At 37.6% G+C, this 25060-nt stretch overlaps 2 protein-coding genes across 7 annotated transcripts in view; one reads left to right on the top strand and one right to left on the bottom strand.

The window, feature by feature from the left end:
* The window catches only part of cfap20dc (CFAP20 domain containing), a 38675-nt gene extending 36786 nt beyond the window's left edge, over nt 1-1889 (bottom strand). For 5 of the 6 annotated variants that reach the window (XM_077531035.1, XM_077531036.1, XM_077531037.1 and 2 more), the window contains exons 1-5: nt 1510-1680; nt 1319-1408; nt 961-1054; nt 724-796; nt 40-154 (exon numbers count right to left, since the gene is read on the bottom strand). In XM_077531035.1, coding sequence (XP_077387161.1) covers nt 40-154; nt 724-796; nt 961-1054; nt 1319-1408; nt 1510-1653 — 516 coding nt within the window. In that variant the 5' untranslated portion in view covers nt 1654-1680. The other variant, XM_077531040.1, reaches the window with a different exon arrangement.
* The window catches only part of LOC144024584 (receptor-type tyrosine-protein phosphatase gamma-like), a 240429-nt gene continuing 217068 nt past the window's right edge, over nt 1700-25060 (top strand). The window contains exons 1-2 of the mRNA XM_077531034.1: nt 1700-1843; nt 18411-18533. The gene's annotated coding sequence lies outside the window, so the exon portion shown is untranslated. The remainder of the gene's footprint in view (nt 1844-18410; nt 18534-25060) is intronic.

Raw genomic sequence — 25060 nt, 5'->3', positions numbered from 1 at the left:
ATAATGACAGCATGTCTGGGATGAGTCAGATATACTCACGATATTACGTTTCACTCCTGCCAGAGGTAGTTTTGCATGCCAGAGCGTGGCGGACAACTCTTTATGCACGGTCGATAAGTAGAGTCGTCGTTTCAGGTGGCCGACATCAGTTATTCTGTGGCAGAGGCACAAAAGGGCACGTTGTGAATTACCAGATAGCGGCGCAATATACGATGCCGTGACCATAGTGACAGTTGTCAGTGCTGTGAAATCAGTGCCGAACACACACAAACACGCATATGCGCACGCATGCATACGCGCACGCACACAAACAGGAACAAGAACAGTTCACCTGAGTCTAAAAATATTATGCATGAGAAATATCAAAATAAGCAAGCTGTATTCACGAAGTATTTTCATGTATTGTGAGTTTGCTTTTCCAGAACAAACAAACAACAAACCCAATATGCTATTATTGGTTATAAAGTCTGATGTGTACCTACAGTAAACAATTTCTGGAAATAAAATTTGACTGGTAGTCGTGTGCAAGAAAAAAATACTAAATTTGGAAATAACCTGAACTTCATTGCAATGAACTATTTTCGGTTTTCGGGGGTTTATTTTACACAGTAATATATAATGAAAAGTAAAAAAGTTTAACCCTGGTGTACATAAGTAGGAAATACCTTATATTTCTCAAGAATGTTGCATAAATTGTTCATACAGAAAACATGACAAACTTACACAAGCTCTATAGAAAAGTCTTTGCCTTGAGGGATATTCACTTGAATGGCCAAGAATCTTTGGAGAAGTCCCACTAAAAAAAAAAAAAAAAATGAGAGCTGATTTTTTTTTTGCATGACGTCTCGCTGATGAAGGGTTTGCACACAACACTGTCTGATTATAAGGCATGATTCACCAGAAAATTGGGATGTAACTCCAAATACTTCCTACATTTTAGGCACGTTATTGTCAACTTACATGACATTTTCCCATTCTTTGGCAATTGCATCTTCACAGTCTTGCTGTTACCCTCCAGACAGTAAATAAATCCTTTGACTTCTTTGTCATATTCCTGGAAAGAGATGGAATATGAGTTAATGGAAAGTATTTTATTTTATTTTTTTAAGAGTTGCTGACAACTTTAATTGGCACACATTGCTGTAACCTTGTAGCGTGTTCGTGTTCTGGGTTCTCTGCAGTCAATAATTTGATAACTGAGTGCTACTTTGCAGCAACGCATCTCCAGTAATGAACTCAAGGACACCGTTAGAATGTGTTTGCCCGTTATGGGCTAAACCAATATTGCACCTGTTTAGAAAATATTATGTTGTCTTACTTTCCGTATGGCAGACTGGCCTCCAAAAAGTCTCCACTTCTCCACGGGATCTTTCCCTTGTCCACTGAACACCTCTACCCCGGCTCCACCCTGCAAAACAGCCAAATTATATCCACCATTTAGCTAAAGCTATCAGTTGTGCTAGGTAGACAGAACGCCAATACAACATCTGTTATTCAGAGCACGTTTACCTGGTAATTGTGCTTAAACATTTCCCCCAGTTGGCACCTAAGTGGACAGAAAGATAGCCGGTCAATTAACTTTACATCTAGCAACTTCACATTATGTGACTTCAGTGCGTGTAGAAGTAAAGAACAAGCAAATAAAACATCCATCGATAGCTACGCGGCATTCGTCGCCATGGTTACCTCAAACCACTGACACCGAGCACGCGCTAACCAATGAACAAGCGATGCTCAACGCCAATCACGGATGGCGTTACAGGTGCGCTTGCACCAATCAGTGACAGTGTACAGTGACCCGCAAGAGAACGTCGCTTGTTGGCTGGCGAAAGAGACACTGGTGGTAAGTTTGTTTATGCGAATTTAAACATCTTTTGTTAAACGGCGGATAAACTATTTGTCGTCTGGGGGGGGGGGGGGGGAAAGGCAAAGGGTGTGGAACGTGCGAGCGTGACATCAGTTTGTGTGGTGACAATGACATGACGTTAACATACGTGTGTCTTTTGGCTACGTCATAGTACTTTTTTTTCTTTCTTTCTTTCTTTTAATTGGCCCATCACGAGCATGTCCACTTTGATGTACAACAAAGTGTGACATAAATGTTTTCAAATTAACAATCTCCTCCCACTTTACGTATTTGAAAACACTGATGTGCACTACTGGTTAGCACGTCTGCACAGTTGTGATTCGGAGTTCGAATCTCTCCTATATGTGTGGTGATTGTATGTTCTTGCAGTTTCCTCCCACGTTTCAAAATTGAAGACTCTAAATTGCCCGTAATGGTGATTTAGTTTGTAAGTCATGCAACTGCCAATTATCCAAATATGGAGAAATGCTAGCGGACGAATGGATGCCACGTCTCCACAGAAAATGTGACCCAGAATAACTGTTTCGTATTGGGTCCAATGAATGTAATATTTCTGCATTGAATAAAGCGCCACACATCAAGCCATAAATTCAAAAAGTGATGTTCACCCAGGCTGAACAACTTCTGCATGGAAAACTCTTGAGTAATGTAATGAGATCTTTACTTTTCCAAAGCCCATACATTATTATTTTTATTTTTTTGTTGAGTCAGTCAGAAAGGTAATATCAATACTTTATGTCCATTATTGAACACGGGCCATGCTGGTGTTTTATGCCGGAGTGCATTATATTGAAAGGTGCTTTCGATTTATGACTGTGGATGTTTTAAAGGAATAATCTAATAAAGAGCTTTGAGCTTGGAATCCATAAAAGTGAAGAGCAACTAACAGGGGAGAAAGCACAAAAAAAAAGTAGAACTTGTGGGTTTTTAATGCAAAGTCAACCTGGAGTAAATTTGAATTGCTAGGTTAACACATTGTTAAAAGTTATAATGTTCATAAATTTAACAATTCACAGTTTATGTCATGGTCAATTTTAAGGCTAATTTGCATGTCAATAAGGATGAGGAAAATTGAAGTCATCCTTAATCCTGGAAGCAAATGAGTATGTTAATTTGTGTTAAAAGTCACCATAGTGATAAGTGGTGGTGAATATTTTTAATCATCCCAAGAAGTGTCCAAGAAGCTATCATGCGCTCACACATATTTAGTTTTAAATAGAAACCCATTGAAGTTGCGAAATACAAGGTGTCAACGTGGATGTTTTGTTTACTTAAACAGGCGAGCTATTATGGGATCAAGAAGGTGTCTTGTGTTGGGTTTAATTAGCTTGAGGACAGGCACATGGCATAACAATCATTCACATGTTTGCAGCCATCTGACTTCAAACGCTGCGTAGTCTTAATTATTTATTGGGATCAAAACAAAAGAAACCACAAACACTGTCCCGTTATGCCCGCAAATAAAGTGACTTTTGTTGTTCTTTGCGTTGCTACATGTTTGATGTCACTCGTTGGAGCTAACATCAAAAAAAGCTTTTCAAATGCCGAAACATGCGGGTGGTTAAAATTAAACATTAATTGTACACCTTTTTAGAAGTGCGGATACAAAAATAACTAGAGTGACACTAAACTGAATACGTCAAGCTAAGGTTGATCCATCAGTGAAACAATTGGAGCTTGTCCTGCTGAACATTAGCTTGCCATTTCCTGGTTTCTGGAGGGTAACATAAGACAAGGAACATACAGTTTTTCATTCTGAGATATGAGATATGGTTCTATCATTATTAAAATTGCAAAAAGAGCAAATCAATTTAAAATGTAGCATTTTTTTTAGTTAGCAGGCTACTTTCTAGTTCATATGGTGAGCGATTCCAGGAATTGTTTTTTTTTTTTTTTTAATTTTCAAATAGGGGCTTAATTGGGGCTCTGTGTACAGAAAAACATGAATAATATTAACAAAAGAGAAACAGTTTGTTTGTTAGCGGGCTATTTCCAGGTTCACGCAGGATGATATCTTAAATGCGAGTAACAGTTCCGATGTTTTTCACTCAAGGAAATAAATAAATAAATAAATAAATAAGAATAAGAAGTTTAAGGTCATGGCTTTGGCTATACCAAAAAGAAAAATACTGTATTGCATAAATGACAAAATATAATTGGCTGTCCTTCGGTACATTCCGAGGCCACTTGCGTGTTCAAAAATGTTCCTTTTATGTTCCAATTTGAATCAAATAAATCAAATAAGATAAAAACCATGAAAATGGAAAGGGGATCAAAAAAATAAATCCTGTGGCACATTTGTTACTGCAGTAGATTGCAGAACACTTTTTATGTTTGTTTATTTGTCCATGTGCTAGTTAGCATTCTACTTCCTTGTTTATTGAGAATGGACCAATAGGCATCAGGCATAGATACTACTAATAATATGCTTCATTCGAGGATTGTCGGAAGTCTGACTTTTCCGAGTTCATACCAGGAAGTATGTACGGGAACGCCCACTTGAACTCGGAAATTTCACTTGCAAAGTCGGGGAAAAAAAAAAAAAGGACCCCGACTTCACCGACTACAAGTGATGTCACTCTACAATGGCGACCACAGACCGTGAATGGTGCAACACAATTTACGCAAATATAAAACTAGATAGCTTTCTTCATTCATAAATATTCGACATAACGTCACGTAACACAACGCATCTCCCTGCATGAAATTATACGGTGAACTACTGAACTGTATGGAATGATTATGAAACAAGATAAAAACAATAAATGAAGCAAAATTGTGAGCAGGTAAGTTTGTTGGAGGTCAAAATGAGTTTTGAGGACCAAAATAAAAAAACAATTTGTCACTATCTGCCATTTTGGTGGTTTACTTTAGCCTCGAACACTTTCAGGTCGGAACTGGGAAAAAACAACTTGGATATATATATATATATATATATATATATATATATATATATATATATATATATATATATATATATATATATATATATATATATATATATATATATATATATATATATATATATATATCCGACTTCTGACCATCCTTGAATGCAGCAATAGTACCCTCAATTGATGTCTTCTAAACTGATTTGAAACCACAAATGGACAAACTAATTCTTGTATCTTCACTTTTATCGAAATCCTCACCAAAATCGAACCTGCCCATGGTTGGGTACAAAAACAATCACTGCTCAATTCACACATCTTGTTGTCATCCTATTGCTATAAGCTGAGCTAAAATGAAGGACACAGTGTGTAAAGTTCCAGCTAAGTGTTCGCTTCATCTTTTAAAAAGTGTACACATATTTTACTTTGTTTATTGATTTTCAGCGTCTCACATGAAGACTGACAGGCTTTTACTGCTTCCTGACATTGACATGTCTGCCATTCTCACACAAGAAAAAGGTGCTCAGTAATGGATGAACTAAATGTACTGTCTGTACCCCCGTCTATGTAGGTCACTGCCACTGACTTGTATTTTTCATTTTGCTCAAATGAGCCTGAACTTCTTTTCGCATCTATCAACCTTATCGTCGTCTCCTTTTATTGCTTTTTACCTCTGCCAACTGTGCAAGTGTGAAGGCTAGAGGTATTGTTTTGATAGCTGTTTGTTACACAAAAAAAATACGCAATTGATTTCCGTGAAATGTAGAAAGCTGGATGGAAAATTGGCAAATCTGAGTGTATTTTTTCTTCTTTGTTTGAGTTACAATGGAACAGAAATAGGCAGCTAACTGACAAAAATACCTTTTATTTTTTATTTTTTTTATTTTTTTTTTATTTTAAGAATACTGATGTCTTGAGATGTGAATTTGTTGTTTGACATGCTCATAATGCAAAACTTTCTCAAATCATCTTTCCCAATTGGAATGAGCCATAAAATGCCATTAATCTGTTTCAGCGTCCCACACAAACAACAACAAAATGTTGATTAAGGGAAGTGGAACTCTTTAATTTCGTGCTTCATAAAAAAAAAACCATTCGGTAATAACATAATTAGATGGAATGTAAAGAATGAAACTGTTTGTGCATCATGTGTAATTCAATGGCAGCTCCTTCTGACGCATTTTGGGTTAGCTTAGCAATTAGCATCACTTCTCCGTCTTTCCTCGTCATCCCTTCGTGACACTACTTCTCAGAATTGTACACCATTCGGCACAATGGAGGCGATAATTATTAATTTAGGAGCGACTCCGCATTCCTAACATGTTCAGTTGCCTCTAGTCGTCGACGTCAGCCGAAGATTGATGCTTGCTAGCTAGCTGATGTAGCTAGCTAACTAGCTGGTGTAGCTACTGTATGTCTCAAATTGTCTTTTATTCGATAGATGCACACCCTAAGTAAATAAATGTTTTTCGTTTTCAGGAGTTATAAATCAATAAATGAGCTGTCTAAATGGTAATTGATCAACACAAATTTTGGGGCTACCTTGTCTTGCTTTGCACCTTGTTCCTTATGCAGGGGTGAGTTTGTACTTTGTTTAATTAGATGGTTCACTAATGTCACATTGTGGTTTGTCTAATTTCAAATGTCTGTAGATAACCACACACTGAGGGCCCAGTGGGTCTGCATGGAGATAAAACTTTATGCTTGTTAACTATAATTACATGGGAAAAAAGAAAAACATTCTCCGCACACAAACAAAATGTACTGTGTACTCGATTGTGAAACTTGTTGTGGCCGTAGTTTATTGAGCTGGAAATACTTGGCATAATGGAGAAAGGGCTTCGTCCACAATTTTCGAGATTACATTTTTAACCCCTTTGATAATGAAGATTGCCCACTGTATCACTGATTTATTATGGCACTGGAATGCAGATTTTGCAAGACAGAGCACGGCACAATGAAAGGTTCATTAGTGACTTTTTTTTCCCTCTACAGGAATGCCTTGACACTGATTGGGACAGACAGCATCATTAAAATACAGCTTGGCATGCAACGAGCACTGACAAATGTGGTATGGAGAAATCAGTTAATAAATCACGCTTGTTAGCGTACTTGATTGTGATTAATAATTCATTATTTTCCAAAATAATCTGTTCATTTGCATCTATCAAAACACATCAATTAGCGAAGGCAATTTGGGTTTCTCGTACAATGTAAATTGACAAAAACCCAGATTTTGCTTTCCATTAATGAAACTTTGCATGTCGTGATGACATTTGCATAATTGGACCTGCTATAATCAGCCAATTTAAATATGTTCAACTACTTTGCTTTTTGTTTGAATAGCATTGTTGTCATTATTGGGATAGAAGGAGTAGTATTGTAGGGGAATGTTTATTTTTATGCAACGCACATGATCTCCTCTATTATCAACCTTTTCCTATTTATTTAGTATTTAGTCTCCACTCTCGTGTCAGAGATCACCGCATTCCTCCTTCAGAGTGAAAAAAAATAAAATAAAAAATAAAATGAAAAAATCACACACCACAGCGCTGCACTTTAAACTATTTCCCAAAAGGCCAAACATGAGCTAAGCCACTTGCATGAAACGTTAAAGGCTTTCATTTATTTCTTTGCAATCGATTTCAAACCATCTTGAACAGTGAATTCTCAGCGAAAGACAAATGTCTTTGCATCTTACCGTTGACGTCCAGATTGTCCTTATTCCAAAACAAAATTTCCCATAGGAGAGAATGTAAAGTTATTTAATTTAAGTAGCTTCAGGTTCATATAGTCTTTTTGTATTGTAATATTTCCAATTGGAGTCGAAGAATCACTGTCTGTCTTACAAGTGTAAGGAGTAAAAGAATCACTGTATAATGAAACTAAATTGCAATAAAACGACTCACCCATGAAGCCACCTGACAAAGAAGGGGACAGGAAGGTGTTTGCAAAGTGATACTGTCACCTCGTGAAGCTTTTATTTTGTTGGAATGTATAAATACCAACTGTCATGAGAATGAAAATTGAAAACTTTGTCGTTATTTTGTTAGAATACTGGTTATGAAAATGTAGTGCTGTCACTATCGAATATTTTTAGAATCGATTTAATCGACTGTGATCGATTTTAATTTTGCATTAAAGTGTATTACAAACGCAAAACTTTCTGTTTATTAACCAGTGGTTGGTGTTTATTTCGTACTTTGCATTCATATAGTGATTAAGAAAAGGGGGTATTGATGTCGTATTATGTTACCAGTTCGGTAATTGTTTTCCAAAGTAAAAACAGATGTTTGCAAATGTCTTATTTTGATTAAACACAGAAGATAATCAGTCTTCTTTCATCAACTCATTCAAACCCAAAAACATGTAAAAGCGTTTTATTAATACTTTGTCATTCACTCCCAAAAACGTATTTACACATTGTTGTTGTTTTGTTTTGTTTTGTTTTGCAATAGCATGCAGAACACTCTGATGCAGCTTCTGACTTGACGAGGTGGCTTAAAGCAATGGTAGTTATTTAAAAAAAAGAAAAGGAAAAAAAAAAAGGCCAGCAGGTAATCGATTACTTGTCAATTAATCGATTAATTTTGACAGCTCTACAAAATTGTATCATTGTAAAATGTACCAATTGTTGGTTCATCATTATCAGGCTGGTCATTTGGAATTCTGTTCTTGGCTATCTATGTAGTTTAGCTAATAAGTTAGCACTGGTAGTGTAGTGGTACATGCCTTTCGAAGGAGACAGTTCAGATTTGTTTCTCAATCAAACACTAGATGAAAAGTGTGTAGGTTGTGTCAGGAAAGCATATCCAGCATAAAATTGTGCCAAACATATCATGCGAGTGCCTAACGGTGCAAGCTGCGTTTAGCTATTTAGTTAACTTCTGCTTGCTAAAATGATTATATACCTGTCATTTATATCATTGTATTCCTCATACTGTAGTCATCAGCCATTAGCGTCATTTGTCACCTTAAGTTGTGTTTGTAATTTTGATCAGAAAAGCACGAGGGGAAATGCATATCTCTATATATACTGTACACAGTCTTTGTTGTCCAAATTGGGACTCGGAAAGGCCTGACTTACAAACCCCATTAGCCAAATCAATTGAATCGTTCATGCTCACATTCCCATGCATGACTTACTCGAGTGCACTTAACCTGGAACATTTACCATTTGGAGTCACCTTAACGCTATATGGAAATATGAAAAGCCCAACCTTGAATGCGCGTCATCTATTTCTGTAGCATATGAGAAGAGTGTAAAGTTCACAAAGCCACTTGGTTGTAATCGGGGTCATTAGCGCCTCTCTTTCTCTCTACCCGCAGCCTGTGGGACAAACTTTTAACTACTCTGACCTCCTTTTGAATTCCGCCAAGTCTCTATGCTTACTTTAAATGAAGCTTTGCACAAAAGGTCCTCATTCATTACATTCGCTAATTTGCCCCCACAAGTCCTTATTTATTGGATAAGGTCTCTGACCCAAGCGCTCTATTCATGTCTCACGATTATCACCAAGGTAGCGCCACCGAAATAACTAAATCCCAACAGACATTCAGCACTTGTAATGAAAACATATTTCACGCACACAACTAAGAATGTTTAAAATATTGAATTTGACCTGAAGACAACCCTGCAACCAATGAGGCCAAAGTTATTAAAATTATGGGAAAATAAATTGTAATTTCTTCTTCCTTAACTTTTTACTGAATTATAAAAGAATAAAATAAAAACAAATACTGCCTGAAATGAGATAACACAATAAATTAATTTATTTATTTATGTATATATTTATTTTATTTTTGTAAAGTGAATAACCCTTATGTTCTAAATGTCGTGAATTCTGGGTGTAATTTTATTCTTGAGCACTAGATGGGGGCACAAATTAGTCTGAGACGGTGTCAAACTGAAAGAAGAAGAACAACAACAAAAACATGGTAGTCTTCATCATTTGTTTAAAATTGTTTATTGTCATCATATATATTCCAGCTTTTTTTAAATTTAGTTTATTTATTTTTTTACAGAAAGTGATAACTGTAGCTTAATTTAATAATGTACATCTTTGGGCCTAATTATTATTAGTATACTGTATATTGTGAGATGCTAAGTTTAGTTAGCATGAGCAGAAATGCTAATGTTGCTGTTTTTATTTTATTTACAATCGCGTTTCAATTGGAATTTATTTATTTTTCCTCCCATCACTCTCTCTCTCTCTCTCTCTCTAGCGTCATGTAAACGTCTTATATTATGTTACAGCGTTGTATTTCTTTCTTTGTTCTTGCTGGGCCACTTTAGCGAGCTCTTTCTTGCCCGAGCCGTCAGTTTGAAACTGATACGTTCTGACACGGACCCTGTTGCCCTGCGAGCCGCCTGTCAGCTGTCGACTGTCAGAACGTCATCCTGGGATTGTGTTCCGGTGCTGGGTCTGCCAGACCTTCTCCTGATAGAGTTGCATCTCATTTTTAAGAGCTTCCCAAGGCTTTTGCTGAATGATTCTAATGACCTGTCTTCCTTTTGTCCCGTGATGGTGTTTTTCAGGCCATGATGATGTAATACAGCAACTCCTGTGGCGAAACTTGGAAACACAAACATGCTCTGTACTACGTTTTTTTTTTTATATATACAGTGTTGCTTTCAGTCGATATGAGTTTAATTTGTTCAATGACCACACTCTTATCTCAAAAATGTACTTAAATACAATTTGAAAACACACTATTCCGATCACATTTATATGAACAAGTATTCGGGTTACAAATGGAGCAACCCTGGGGTCTTATTGGTGTTAAAGTGGAAGTCAACCTTAAACATTTCTTGATGATAATATATTACATGTGACCTCACGAGTGTAAACATGACATTCTATTTAATGTTACATTTGTGGTATATGTATGAAGCAAAATCCAGCCGTATTTGTTGGCCATTTTGCCACTTGCGGTCGACTGAAGATGACAATGTTGCTCAGGCAACGACCAATCACAGCTCACCTGTTTTCTGAAGCTTAGCTGTGATTGGTTGTTACCTGAGATCTGAGCGACCGTGATGTCATCTTCAGGCGACAGCAAGTGACACAATGGCTGCCCCTTGAGAGGGATAAAAACGGCTGGATTTTGCTGATTAATTCATATTCCACATCTGTAATATTAATCAGAATGTCATGTTTAGACTAGTAAGGTCACATATAACTACTATTTTCACTGTTTTACTGGATTTTTGACTGATTTTGCAAGGCCCATAGAATATTGTGCTATTGCTATAAAAACATGGAACCTACCAAAAGAAAGATTGGAGTCTCTTCTTTCATGAAGGAAAAAAAAGTAAATTTCTATCCGTTTGCATTTTGCATCAATTAGCATTAGAATATGGCTAAATTTCATCATCAAAATAGTGGGGAAAAGAGCTTTATGATCTCTTATACTCTGCTGCCCTCTGCTGGCAGTTTTAGTAATAAATACCATTGCTTCAAGCATTCTCTTCAGTTCAGAGGTTGCATCAAAGCCAAAACGTCTAAATACATATTTGGGAGCATGCTAATAAATTAAAATAAAATGTATCTATACATTTTTCGGGAGTAAATGAGTTCAGAGCATATTCAGGTTGTTGCGCATGTTTACATGTCCTTTCAAACCCCGAATATTGCCAATATTATTGATTTATTGACTGAATGTGAACGTTATCACAGAAATAACGTAATTAAACTCTGTAAAAAAAAAAATAAAAAAATAAAATATATATATATATATCACCTTTACAGGTTATAGGCCATGCTAGTTTTGAATTCTCGCTTTAATTTTATTAGATCATTTACAGTAAACCTGGAACTCAACATGGGTGTGAAGACATTTTTTTCCACTACTGTAGGCCTTAACTTGTCCAAAATTAGGATGAGGAAGCCTTTTTTTTTCCAGCTTGGCCACCACGTCCATTATAATAGATCACACCCTCAACCCCAAAATGTTGCATCTCCGAAACGTGACATGAAATAATTCCATGGTTGGAGGCAGGTAAATGGGTAATCTGCGGAATGGCATGGACCACAACAACGCGCAAAACGCTGGATATTGCCTGTCTGATATGTGTAAAGATAGCTTGAGAGCTGTGTAGCAGGTTGCAATGGCAGAGCTGCAGAAAGGAAATGATGGGAGGGTGGAAATGGACTAAGCCATATCATGTCACCAATGCTCAACAACTTAGAAAACTAATCTGATATCATTTTCTAGCAGGCGGGAATTGAAAATAGCAAAAGTCACACGTTACAGTGTGTGCACATTCGCCCTCAGCTCAGACAGGGCCTGGAGAGGGAATATAATCATCCCGCTGTCTGATTTGAAATTCAAAACCATTTCCAATATATTATAGTGCCAGATTAAAGATTGATCTGATTAAAGTTTTCCCCCTGCATTTACGGCTGAGGTGCTTTTGAGCAAGGCAACAACCCCCCTCGTGTCTTAATTCAGACATTAAAAGGAATATATCATGAAAAATTGACTTTTTAATTTCTTGTATACAAATCGTTTGGTCCCTTGTGTGCTTGCCCACGCCATCAAGTGTGAAATTAAACGAGAGTAAATCTTGTGTACGCTGCATGTTTCTGAACATGTCTGCAAGTCGATTGTTTGCTACAGTTCAGCTAATTTACATGATACCACCCCTACAGTATAACGGGTTTCTCCGCAAGTGACTTGTGACCGTTGGACGACACAGCAGCACTACAACGTTAGAGCCAAAAGATAAGCAGAGCTGCAATGTTTGCGCAGATTATAGTTTTCCGACAACGTTGTCGGCGATAGCTTCAGATAAACCAACACATATGGCACATGTGTCAACGTGGTTGTGTTCAGTGATGTGTATGCACCACGTTCATGGAAAATGTATCATCGGTTGGCTTGGCGATGAAGTGTTGCCTCCACAAGTGAAAATACAAATGAGACAAGGAGGCTCACTTTTACTCGTTTCTAATTGACCTATTATACCATTCAATGCAAATAATCATATGCAATTCTGGATTTTTTGTTGTTATATTGAAACTTTATGGCTTCTTGGTATAACTAATCGTCACAACTTGTCTTGTAACACAACTTTGTTCTTGCAACAATTTGCCCAAAAATATCTTTACGATAGCCTTTTTTATTTGACCATTTATGCTGTTGATAATGGGAACTCCTTTTAAGCCTCTGGCCAATAGTTTTCCGACAGGATGCGGGTTCAAATTTCCCGTCTTCTGTCTGCGGATGTGACGTCATTTGCATGTTGTGTATGTGAAAGGGAAAATGCAGTTCCATTTTTCTGCCACAGGTGGCAGTAACGATTTGAAATTCAATTTTCTGTGCTCAGTAGCTTTACGCATAAATAAATAAATAAATAAATAACTGCACTTTAAGGTGAATTAACATGTTTTTCACATCACATCATTCTTGTAACATTATGCCTTTCCTCATACCTGTATGACCTTTTTTTTCTGCAATGAAGCTTATTTTTTAATCGAATTGAACTTTCTTTTAATGTAACTTTTTTTGTGAATTTTCAACTTTTTCTGAACCAATTTCTAATGTTTTTTTAAAACATTTTTTTCCTCATAATTATTCTTGTCCGTACTGTATATCATTTTCTCCAAATCTCATTTGTTCTCTTAACAGTATGACCAAATCTTTGTAAATATACATGACATTTTTTTTTTATCCTAAAAGTAGTTTTCTCATAAGATTCAGGCTATTCTCTTATAATATTAGCAGTGTTATTCTTATAAGTGGGGTGGCATGGCTCACTGATAGAGTGGTCATGCCAATGCCAAGTCAAACGTGACGGGCTTTGAGTGGTGGAATAGGAAGAAAAGAACCTTTTACCAACTGCACCATGTTTTGTATAATATATGGGAATTACATGTACAAGTACATAAAATTACAAGTTTAATCCTGCTACATACACAATTACAAAAAGTACAGATATTTGCTTTGGTACTGTATTTTATGTTCCTCCAATGAGCCGTGACTTTTTAAGTAGAGTGATGTTTTTCACATTTCTTTTTTTATTTTTATTTTTTAAATTTTATTTTATTTTATTTATTTATTTATTTATTTTTATAAATTATTACTTTTTTTTTTTTTTTTTTACTTTTTCAATGTTGCCCTAACATGTCTTAATAGCATTCAATTGCAGATATTGTGAACTGAGGGGAAAAAATCTATTCTGTATTTTGTGTTTGTACACTAGAAGCAAAGGCCATTTATACCTTTATTGGCACCGCTTTTCACACCAAGCAATGGGGTGAGAAAACATTTTACGCAAGCTGCTGAAGAGAGAAAAGCTGCTACCTTGGACTGAAAATGATGTATCCCACCTCGTAGTGCTTAGGTTTAGGAGTGGGGGGTGGGTGGGGGGAGAGAAAAAAGATCTAATCGTATTCATGGCTCTCTCTCCCAAAACTCGCTCAACAAGACAAGTGCTGGCAAGCGCCAAAGGATTGTGTTGGCAAAGCTAATGTCAGGACCTAATGTTTTGGTAAACAGATAGATAAATGTGTTTTTTGCATGTTTTCACTGCTGGCAGGCTCTTGCTAACATCTTTGTGAAGAATCACATTTATGGTCACACGTTTAATTGTGTTTTCTCGCTTTAATTGTTTATTTGTGACTTCCTTGTCGCTCAGGTGCACTTCCCGGGGTCCTGGCTTACATTTAACTCAAACCCTGGCAATACGCACACATTTTAGACTGTGGTACACAGTATTAGGTACACGTTCACAGTTTGATGAAATCCAAATCAAGGCTGTTGCAAACGATTTTGCCTTAAGGGACGTCCAGTATGATGTCAAGATGGTCCATTTTTTTTCTAACAAGCTCACTATATTTATTTTTTTGCTCAGGAAAATGAAACTTGTGTTCACTTTCATTGGTATCAATCAGTTTTGGAGCAGTCTGTAACTAAATAAGTGCACGTTTTTCATCGCCAATTCGATATACTTTTGGTCTCGGTGTATAAGTCAGTGACAGAACCGGACACCAAATTCGCTGTGGATTAAGGCTGGTAGTATATTTAGTCATATTTTATATATTGCTGCTGTTAGGCGGAATTTCCCTACCTCCAAAATGACAACTTTTCAAGAAATGAAGGGGGGGGGGGGGGGCTTTGCTCACACCAAAATCTGATATTACATTAACCCAGTCACTCACAAAAAATGAAATTAATTAAAATGGTCCGACCACGGTGGTGTTGTGTTGACAGCCGCGATCACACGATGTCACCAACCGTTCAAACAGCCTATTCAAGCTACGCGAATGCCTGTGTTATGGCTTCTTCTTTTTCAAAGCCACGAGCGGTGCGACACATGAAAACAATGAGCTCCCTCAACCCGTTTTTATAAGCGGAAATGAATCTCCTAAAAACTCACCCCATGATGTCTGTCTTTGCCAGCGAATTTGTGCTCTGAGTGGATAGATCAGCTCTGTGGCTCGATTGTCGCAGTCTTTGCATTGTTCTCTTTATTCGCTACAGCGATCAATTTTTAACAAAATAAGCAAATACGCTAAAAAATATATCCATCCTCACTATTGTCACTCGTTGTTGCCTTAAAAAAAAAAAAAAAAAAAACATTCAGACAATAGGTGGAAATTACATAGTATGGATTTCTTGAACAGGAGTTTCTTACTTCTCAGCTATTTGGAGCATCCAAGAGCAGAGGTCATCAATAGGCAGCCTGTTCCAAAAGTAGTTCAGGCATTGTGATTTTCTAGGAATGCTGTACAAGCGATTATTTGAAAATAACAATGGAAGAGGTTTATAGAAATAAATTGTTGCAAATAGGTATTTTTGTATTTCCTAATTATTGTCAGAAATCATTAAGACGATTAGTCTTCACATAAAAGAATTTTGGAATTGAACGATTAAACTTAAATTGAGCAAATTTGTCATTTCAGAAGTGTGTATCAAACTGGTAGCACTTCACACTAATCAGTAGCCAAACGTTAGCTTTAAGCCACACCCACTTTATTGAGGGAAAGGAAGTGGATCTGGAAAGGATTCTATTGTTGGCGATTGGGTCCGGTGTCGGTGTAAGATGTGATCGGGCTCCCAGATTGTATCGGGGTCGCCTGCAGATGACATCACGCTACAGGATTGTCCGGAAATTGTCCGTTTACACTTCTTCAAAATAACAAAATTTATGGACTAAAATTTTAAAAACGTAAATAAACCTAAAAATATGAAAGCATGATATTTTAAGAGTGGAAAAAAATAAAAAATAAATAGATTGAAACGCCTCACGCTTGCCGGTGACATCAGTAACGAAGTTAGCTTCGGTTTGGTTTCTTACTTTTTTTTAGCTTTTCACAAATCAATCACAAACAATAACAAAAAACAGTCTTAATGATAATAGGAAGACATTAACAGTCTAAACAGACAATATTTGTCACATCTGAGACAATTATTTTGTTTATTTATCATTTAGTCAATCTCTTATTCAGTCAATATAGTGTGTGTTTAGATTCCTAGGTTTATTTACGTTTTGACAATTTCAGTCCGTACATTTTGTTATTTAAATCACATCTTTAATATTTTCTTTCCAATGTTTGACGTCAACTGGATAATTTCCATCCAATCTGGTAACGGGACGTGTTCGTTCGGCGACCCCGATACGATCTGGCAGCCCGATCACATCGTACACCGACACCGGCTCAAACCGTGAGCAACGTCACTCTTCGGCGCCGGAATGAAGTCCGACTCATCAAGTTTTCACAACAACGACATAAGTCATTAATCACTACTGTCTCTCTTCGACTAGTCATGTTAAAGACTAGACTAGACTTTGTCTAGCCATGTTGAATTTACTTCATCTCCGTCTACCGCTACTGTTCACTACTTGTTCACTCCTCCTCAGTTTTTCACATCGCGTCTACTCTTCCCTGATTGGTTCTTTCCACTGTCTGTCTGGTCAGGTTTGCTCCGCCTCAGAATTGAGCTTCATTGCAACTGTGCCCCAGACTCACTCGCTTGTAAAGCGATGAGTCTGGTTTCAAGCTAGCTAAAAGTAGCTCTCAGCTTCAAAAAGGTTGGTGACGCCTGGTTTATAGAGTTGTTCCAAGTTGTTTTCACCACATCGTAACTCTTATTATTATGTTAAAATAACAGAAGAAGCAAGGACAGATACACATACTGTGCTACTATGGGGAAATTGGCCCATCTTCTGCCTCAGACACCGTGTGACGTCACAGTTTTAGATCTAAATGTGGCCGTTGCACGATTTGCATCAAACGTTTTTACTTTTCAAAGACGATGAGATCTACTCCACCCAACACTGTGGTGTTCTGTTATTTTTAGCGTAAACTTGTTTTTGAGTTTTGACACTTTTCCATCTCACTATATGTTTACATGCTGACCTGAAGTTAGCATGTCACCTAACAAACACCGAACACGAAAGTGCATAGAGTTCATAGAACAACGGCCCACAAATAGCAGACTTTTATAAAAACAAAACAAAACAGTATAGCAACAGTGACCATCACACCAGGCCATGTTTGACCTGCAGTCGGAGGAGGATACGAGGAGGAGGAAGAAGAATAGGAGCTAGAGAAGGCGTTGCCTGGAGCAGTGGGTCATCCGTCAAACCAGGAGGAGAGACTGGCCTCGACAGAGAGAAGCTGCGACCGCCTCTCTCTGTAGCTGCACGACAGGACCTGAAGCGCGCCGGTCACTCCCTGCAGGGCCAGCGCCGACATGCCGCACCAAAGTCCAGACTGTCCTGCTGGGCCTGCCGGGCCGGATGGGCCACGGGTCAGAGGGGGGCGGGCTGATGGCAGACAGCGATCTCCCCTAAAGGAAGTCTGGACCACAAACAATTGTCGAAAGTCATTAGGGAGAAGTTTGGACAAGTGTGTTGGTTCAAAGACACACTTTGTGCTATTTCCACAAAGTATATTGTCTCGTATGGAGTCTACTGCACACTTTTTTTTGTTGGATGTAACTCAGGACGTCACAAATACTTTGTAACTAAGTATATTTCAGAGTGTATATGTTTAAAAAGGACAAACTATACTTACATTGGTGTACCATGAGCTCTGGAACCGTAATCCTCCAGACTCTCCACTTTAGCTCTCTGTTTTCATGCTGTCGTCAGTCTCTTATAGAAGAAAATGGGTCTCCTTACCGTTGCCGACAGCTACATGCTGAGAAGTAAATAAAGGCGAGCCTCATTAGCGTCTTCTTCTGACTGATGCGATCAATGATGCGTGGCTTTCGCAGTTTCCTGGTGTATCGTTTTGATGTGGGAAAGTGATCGTCTCATAACAACGCATGTAGAGAGAACTTGATCCACCGATGAATTTTTTCATGCTTTATTGTAATCCATTATGCTGCACCTTCTGGTGTGCGCACATTGACCATCGGGGGGCAGTAGAATGCATACAGACATGCTTCGCGTAGATTTGATTGAATGCAACAGGACACAGAAGCTACAATTCAGTAATAGCAATTGTCACAGTTGAAGGAACATGTATATGGTGATAATAAAAGGCATTCTATCATAAAAAGAATATATATGGCTGTGAGTATTTGTTAGCCGACCTACGGCCTTTTCCCATGATGTGTTAGCAATAAGCTAGCACATATTCTGCAAAGTTATGCGGTTTAACTGTTAATTCTCTTTGTCTTATGTTAATTTACAGCAAACTTCAACTGGAAGTGGCAAATTCGCAGCTTGAAGCATCTAGCGCTCGCAACTGAAATTTTCGCTAGCAACTCACGACAGGCAATCTGATGAGTGACAGCTCGTATTTCGAAAAATTTGGGTAAGTCCTACATCGAGGTATCACTGTATATATAGATTTATATAAATTAAGGACTGTGTTTACAGTACACTACACACTTCTTTTAACTAGGTTTCTACTTCCTGTTTGTGTTACGTTCCCTTTAGCTTGATATGGTACTGTTAGCTTGTTGCAATTACTTATCACTGGTTAGCTGCCTGCCATGTGTGTCACTTTTAAAGAAAGAGTGTTATGTGTGTAATGTGTGTAATATTTTTGTTTTTCATATTACTGAAATATATAACTTGGTTCCCCCTGGTCATCAGTTTTCATGTAATTTGTTATGAGTATGGGCGTGTGCTGAAGTAAGCTACTTCCTGAACACGACTTGCATTGTCCCAAGTGTTTGGTGTAATACTATTAATTCCAAATAGTATAAAATTCCGTAACTTAACATAACTTCTAAATCACTTGACCGTAGAAAGAAAAACATCATGTTAATTATTGTGTTTTCTCTGCTACCAGTGTAACAACACTGATGGCTCTAATTCCTAACAATGTTAGGGTGAAGACTTGCTTGCTCAAATGGACAAGTTGCACAAACTAGTCGTTCTCTTTGTGATCTTTACTTTTGATTTGTGCTCTGGTTGCACAATACACTCATACAGACACATTGATTATTGTAGAAAAAGGTTTCTGAAAAACTCGTATACCATCTCTAAATGAAGACGATGTGCTCTGGGAAGGCACTGAAGAGGCTTGCATTTGTTTCCCTTAGATACCCTCACAGAAATTTCGAACCGCTGCCATTGATGACGTCATAGAAGACCTCAGTGTACCTCAACAGACTTCAGTTTCAGTGCACACCGAAGGCTTTTTGTGGCACTTATTTCAAAAGAGCAGCCTCAACAAGAGATATGAAAAGAAGAAACTTGCAAGAGAATCAAAAAATGTATGCAGAGATTTATGCTAACAACCTCACCATGAATTTCATCGCTTGTCAAAGTTAGGATAGATTGATTTGTGGTTAACTTTTTTTTTTTACTTTTGTATTATCATCATTATGTTACCCATTACTGAATGAATCTCTCTAAAATTGTAGCATTGTTTTTTGTGAAGACAAGATATAGCCTATAATGTAGGCTATATCTTGTCTTATTCTACAGATGAATCAATACATTGCACACTGGGTTTCTATAATAGCACAAAATGCCTAAAGAAAAAGCCTTAAGGTTGATTACAGGTTGCCAACACGGATAAGGTCAGCTAATTTAGGTTTGAAGCTTTGAAACACAAGAGGGCCGGCAGTAGGAGCAATAGGTGAGTGGTAGAAGAAAAACAGGATCAATCCTAGTAATGAAAAGACAGATTATAGCCCGGCTAGCAAAGCGGGCCTTCCGGTCCATTAGCTTCTTTTTAATTGGGCGAGAAGACCCGAGGAACCAAGGTCCAGAAAGCAGAGAGATGGTTTCGGGTGTCGAGTTATTCCTGTAAAACATTAGTGAGCGATCCCCTTTCTGCCAGTATGAGACCTTAGACCACAGACGGCAGCCCTCCTTTCATCATTAACCTTTACCTCTCTCTGAAATGACTGCATAATCGAGGAAGGTAATCTTTCGCTCTGCTTAGAAGACCTTCTGCACTGCATTTAGTTCATCAGTTTCTACTCTCCATGATAAAAAGAAAAAGTAATTTCTTCCACACAGAAAGATAAGACCCGACAGTAACCCTTTCATTTTCTGCTTGGAGACATTTAACACCTCAAATATTTATTGTTATTATCACTAAGTCAGCTATGAATGAGTATTAGAGCCACACTACAAAGAGGAAAAAAAACTGTATTAAGTGATAACGTAGATACTGGTAAATATTTATGCTCATGGTTTTGATATTCTCAGTAATATACGAAAAAAATACAACCTTGGTTATGTAAGGTAAAAGTTTGTTTTTACTAAAATACTTCATTCTTGTGAATGGTTTTCTCACATGCTGTGTTCTCATAAACGTTTTTCTTAATTGTATCAGACTGACGTTTACATGCTATCAATATTTGTGTTATTATGACATGTTGTTTAATCATTTTAGCCATTTTCACTGAAGCTAACCCCTTCGCTCCCATCTGTTTTCCTGGATTTTGACTGATTTCGTAGGGCCCACACAATATTGTGTTCTATTGCTATATGGAACCCACCAAAAGAAAGATTAGAGTCTCTTCTTTCATGAGAAAAAAAAATATATTGATCTGTTTCCATTTTGCAACAATTAGCATTAGAATATAGCTAATTTTCGTCAACATTCACATTCTTGGTGAAAACACTGACAAAAGGAGCTTTCTTTGCAACACAGCCCTAGCTGATCTCTTATACTCTGCTGCCCCCTACTGGCCGTGTTTTGTAATAACTACCATTGCTTTAAGCCACCTCTTCATGTAAGAAGATGCATCAAAGCCTTCTGTATACTCATGCATTACAAAAAAAAAAAAACATAAAACATGTAAACACATTTTTGGGAATAAACAAGTATGTAAAATATTTTGGAATTAGTTAATAAACTGCACATTTTAAAGTAGCCTTTTAGTGACACCTGTGCAAAAATCATGCTGTCAGCATCTTGATTTGCCACAAGTGTAAAGTGGGAGAATTATCTTGGCAAAGGAGAAGTTTGCGAACAATATTTGAGGGAAACGCGACAAGACTTCGAGATCTTTGAGTTCAGCTTATAAAAACCCGAAGCTAAAACAAAAGTGTAGTGTTTATAATTTTAGTTCCATATATTATTCTCGCAAACATTTCATTTGACTATCCTAAGGTTATGACTTCAATCTCTCAAGGTATGAACATTCTGTCTTATGACCGTATCAGGCACGTCTAATGCGCACATTTGTCAATCGAGCTTGTTCTCATACTGTAGCCTTGCAAGCATACCTCCACATGCTGCTTGGTGTTAAATGTGACAGTAATGATTCACTAACTTGAGACCTGAATAAATCAGCGCCACAATAAAAGTGATGTATGCACTGTCATTTAATTTGAACGAGGGGAAGACTCCTTCCTGCAGCTCTTAAGGTTAAAGACCGCACGACTGACAATTTGCCGGCGCCTTCAGCCATGACAGTATTTTCACGTATACCTCAAAGTGACTCGTCAGGCCGCCAGCACTGGCAGACGCTTCTCATACCAGCGCTTCCTCTAGGAATAGAGTGTAACCACTGGAAAATGACCAAAGAGCCTGAAAAAAAAAGGGGACCCCCAAAGCGAGGACGGTCTTAAAATAACCTGTGTCCACACTTGGTTGAGGCAATATTTGATTGACTGACTCTTGCCGAATTGAGTAGACAGGGAAGGGGGAAAAAAAAGACAAAGTGTGTACACAACCGCAAGGTGGAACATGATGACCTGCAGGCACAAGGATTAATTGGCACACAAACGAGGCCTCACGTGTGGACAGGTAAGGAAGAAGAGACAATATGAGTGAGCCAAAACTGGCTCAGAGCTCTGACTTTGAAATGAGAAAAGAGGCCTGGACTATGGAATAAACTCAAAATATGACCTAATTAAAAGTCTTCGCATAGAAAAGCGCAAAGCTCTAGAGTGTTCTTGTACATTAAATATTCTTTCTTTAAGTGAACATTTTGCTGCAATAGCATTTCCCATGGGTCATGCAATAGTGTGTTCAATCCATACAATGCTGCCTGAAGGTCTGACCAGGAAGTTACTTGTTTTATTTAGTTGTACTGCCTTGAACTAAATTGTGTCACAATTGTGTTGTACTCTAACACTAGATATCCGCAGGGACGAGCATGACATCATCCTTATTACATATCTTCATGGACTGTCTTCTGATTTACACTCAAATTCTTTACATGGTTGATTTTTACCGCAAAACATCTCTCACGAAATCACACACGGTAACTCGGTTGGCTCACAAATGCCTCTCCTGTCCCGTCTTATCTTGTCCTGGCCTGTCTCGTCCTGTCTTATTCGCTACTCGTCAAGTCCCTTCCCTACAGGGTGTAACACTGCCTTCTCGAGTCATCTATATCACCTTATACACTGCCTACTCAATCTGAAATTTTCTGCCTTTTTCACGGATTACAGTTCTGTGTTAGAAACACTGACAAACGAGCAAAGAAGTCAACTCGAAAAACGTTCCGAGCATTCATAGCCGAGGTGTCACTGATGAATGACTTTATTGCCATAATGTTACGGTTTGATTCTTGAGAATATACTAGTACTTGCATGTAATATTGAAACTATTATTGTAAGAGTGACTTAAAGGGGAAGTCAACCTGAAATAATCATGTGATTTCACTAGTCTAAATGTGACATTCTGATTTTAATATTACATCTTTGGAATATGAGTTGTGAAGTAAAATCTAACCGTTTTTATCCATCCCAGGGGGAGGCCATTTTGCCACTTGCTGTCAACTAAAGATGTTACCTCAGTTGCTCAGTGCTCAGGCAACAACCTATCAGAGCTCACCTGCGCTGTGATTGGAGACCTGAGCAACTATGATGTCATCTTCAGTCGACAGAAAGTGGCTAAATCGCCGCCCCCTAAAATGAATACAAATGGCTGGATTTTGCTGCTTAACTCATATTCCACTCACTCAATATTAACCAGAATACCATATTTAGACTAGTAGGGGCTGCGTAGAACATTTTATTGTCAAAAATCTTTTTTGGGGGGTTGACTTGCCCCTTATACATTAATTCTATATGAAAACATAGTCATATTGTTGTGACGTTATTTTTGTAAAACAAAAACTTCATTTTGATAAGATTTCAACTTTGCCAAGCCAATGCCTGCAAGGTGAGAGAACCAGTTTGAGTTATAACATCATGTCTTCGTCGAGGAGCGCACATAAGTCACATAACCTAACACAACATGAGTGCGGTCCTGGCTGGTCCACCCTTTAACCCGACTACGAAAATAGCTGAGCTCGTGTCATCATGGCAGTGATTCGTTTGCCATTTCTTCCAGTGTACCACTGACATGCTGGTGCAGCTATTTTTCCAAGGGCAATTTTCAACTTACTGATGACTTGGATTTGTTGTTGTAGACCTTATAATGTTAAATGTGAAGCCACCATGAGTACTGTGAATCTTTGTTATTGTGGGCTCACTTAAAAAAATTCACACCTTCCAGGGTATATATATATATCGTCTGATTCCATATTACTTACAGTACTTGCACAATTTAACGTTAAAGATCAATTTTACCTGATTAATTTTCAATGGGACTGACATGGAACTTTTTCTAAGTCACACTTTCCACGCCCACTTCCATACATACAACTGACCATCGTTACCAGTTCTTTGATACTGCTCAATGGCCCAGTTGGGAGAGTGCATTGTTCACTAACCAGGAGGTCGCGGGTTCGAACCCCATCTCCAACTGTACATTGCAAATCTATCCAGGGCTATTATGCTAAGGGATATATTAATGCTAATGCTAAGCTAATGTTAAGTTAATATTAATGCTAAGTTAGCATGTTAAGCTAATGCTAAACTAATGTTAAGCTATTTCTAAAGTTAAGTTAGTATGTTAAGCGAATGCTAATATTAATGTTAATATGTTAAGCTAATTCTATGCTAATGCTATGTTAGCATGCGAAGCTAATGCTAATGTTAAGCTAATGTTTAGCTAATGCGAAGTTAGTATGTTAAGTTAGCATGCTAACTAATATTAATATTAATACTAATGCTAAGTTAATAAGCTAATCTTATGCTATGTGAATGTTATGTTAGCATGCTAATGCTAATGCTAAGCTAAATATTAAGTTAGCATTCTAAGTTAATGCTAAGCTAATGTTAGCTAATGCTAGGGTAATGCTTAGTTGATGCTAAGCTAATGCTAATTTAGTACACTAGGTTAGCATGCTAAGCTAATGCTAAGTTAACATGCTAAACTATTGCTAAGCTAATGCTAATGCTAAGCTTTAAACAAAAGTTATCGGTTATCGACATTGGCACTTTCTAAATTATTGGCTTATCGGTATCGGTTGAAAATAGAATTATCGTACATCCCTAATAACATTTCTAAATGCACTAAATACACAACTTATATAATATTACTACTACTAATAATAATTACTAGTTATGTAATTACTTTGTAATTTTAACATAATTTATCCTTCAATTTCCTTCATAGGCATTCGGCTTAGCATTTAGCTATTAGCATTCAGCTTTCAGCATTCCCACGCAACTTCTCCAGCAATTGCACTTAGTCTAGTTATTCTTGGAATACAGTGAACGTGTTGTGTTTTCTGGTCTGAAGCATGTCCATTTGAACCCAGAATCAGCTGCTATTGTAATTGGATTAATGAGTTAAATTTACGATCAGTTACGACTTATGATATTCGTTTGAATTTGTATTGTTTTGTTGTTTCATAACAAACTACTGTACGTTTGTCCACCATGCAAATAGAATTTACGAGGGTTAGATAATTTTGAGCGCAAATGTGTGTTTACATAAAGCACTATCATGTACTGTGTCTGCTAATGTCGTAGCCCTCATAACTGTGTGCTCCTCTCTAATTGATAATGGCCCATTCCTGGCCTAGCTAA

The sequence above is a fragment of the Festucalex cinctus genome, chromosome 8, assembly GCF_051991245.1.
Source record: "Festucalex cinctus isolate MCC-2025b chromosome 8, RoL_Fcin_1.0, whole genome shotgun sequence".
NCBI lineage: Eukaryota > Metazoa > Chordata > Actinopteri > Syngnathiformes > Syngnathidae > Festucalex > Festucalex cinctus.
The sequence above is the reverse complement of the archived record's forward strand: the minus strand, read 5'-3'. Positions and strand labels throughout refer to the sequence as shown.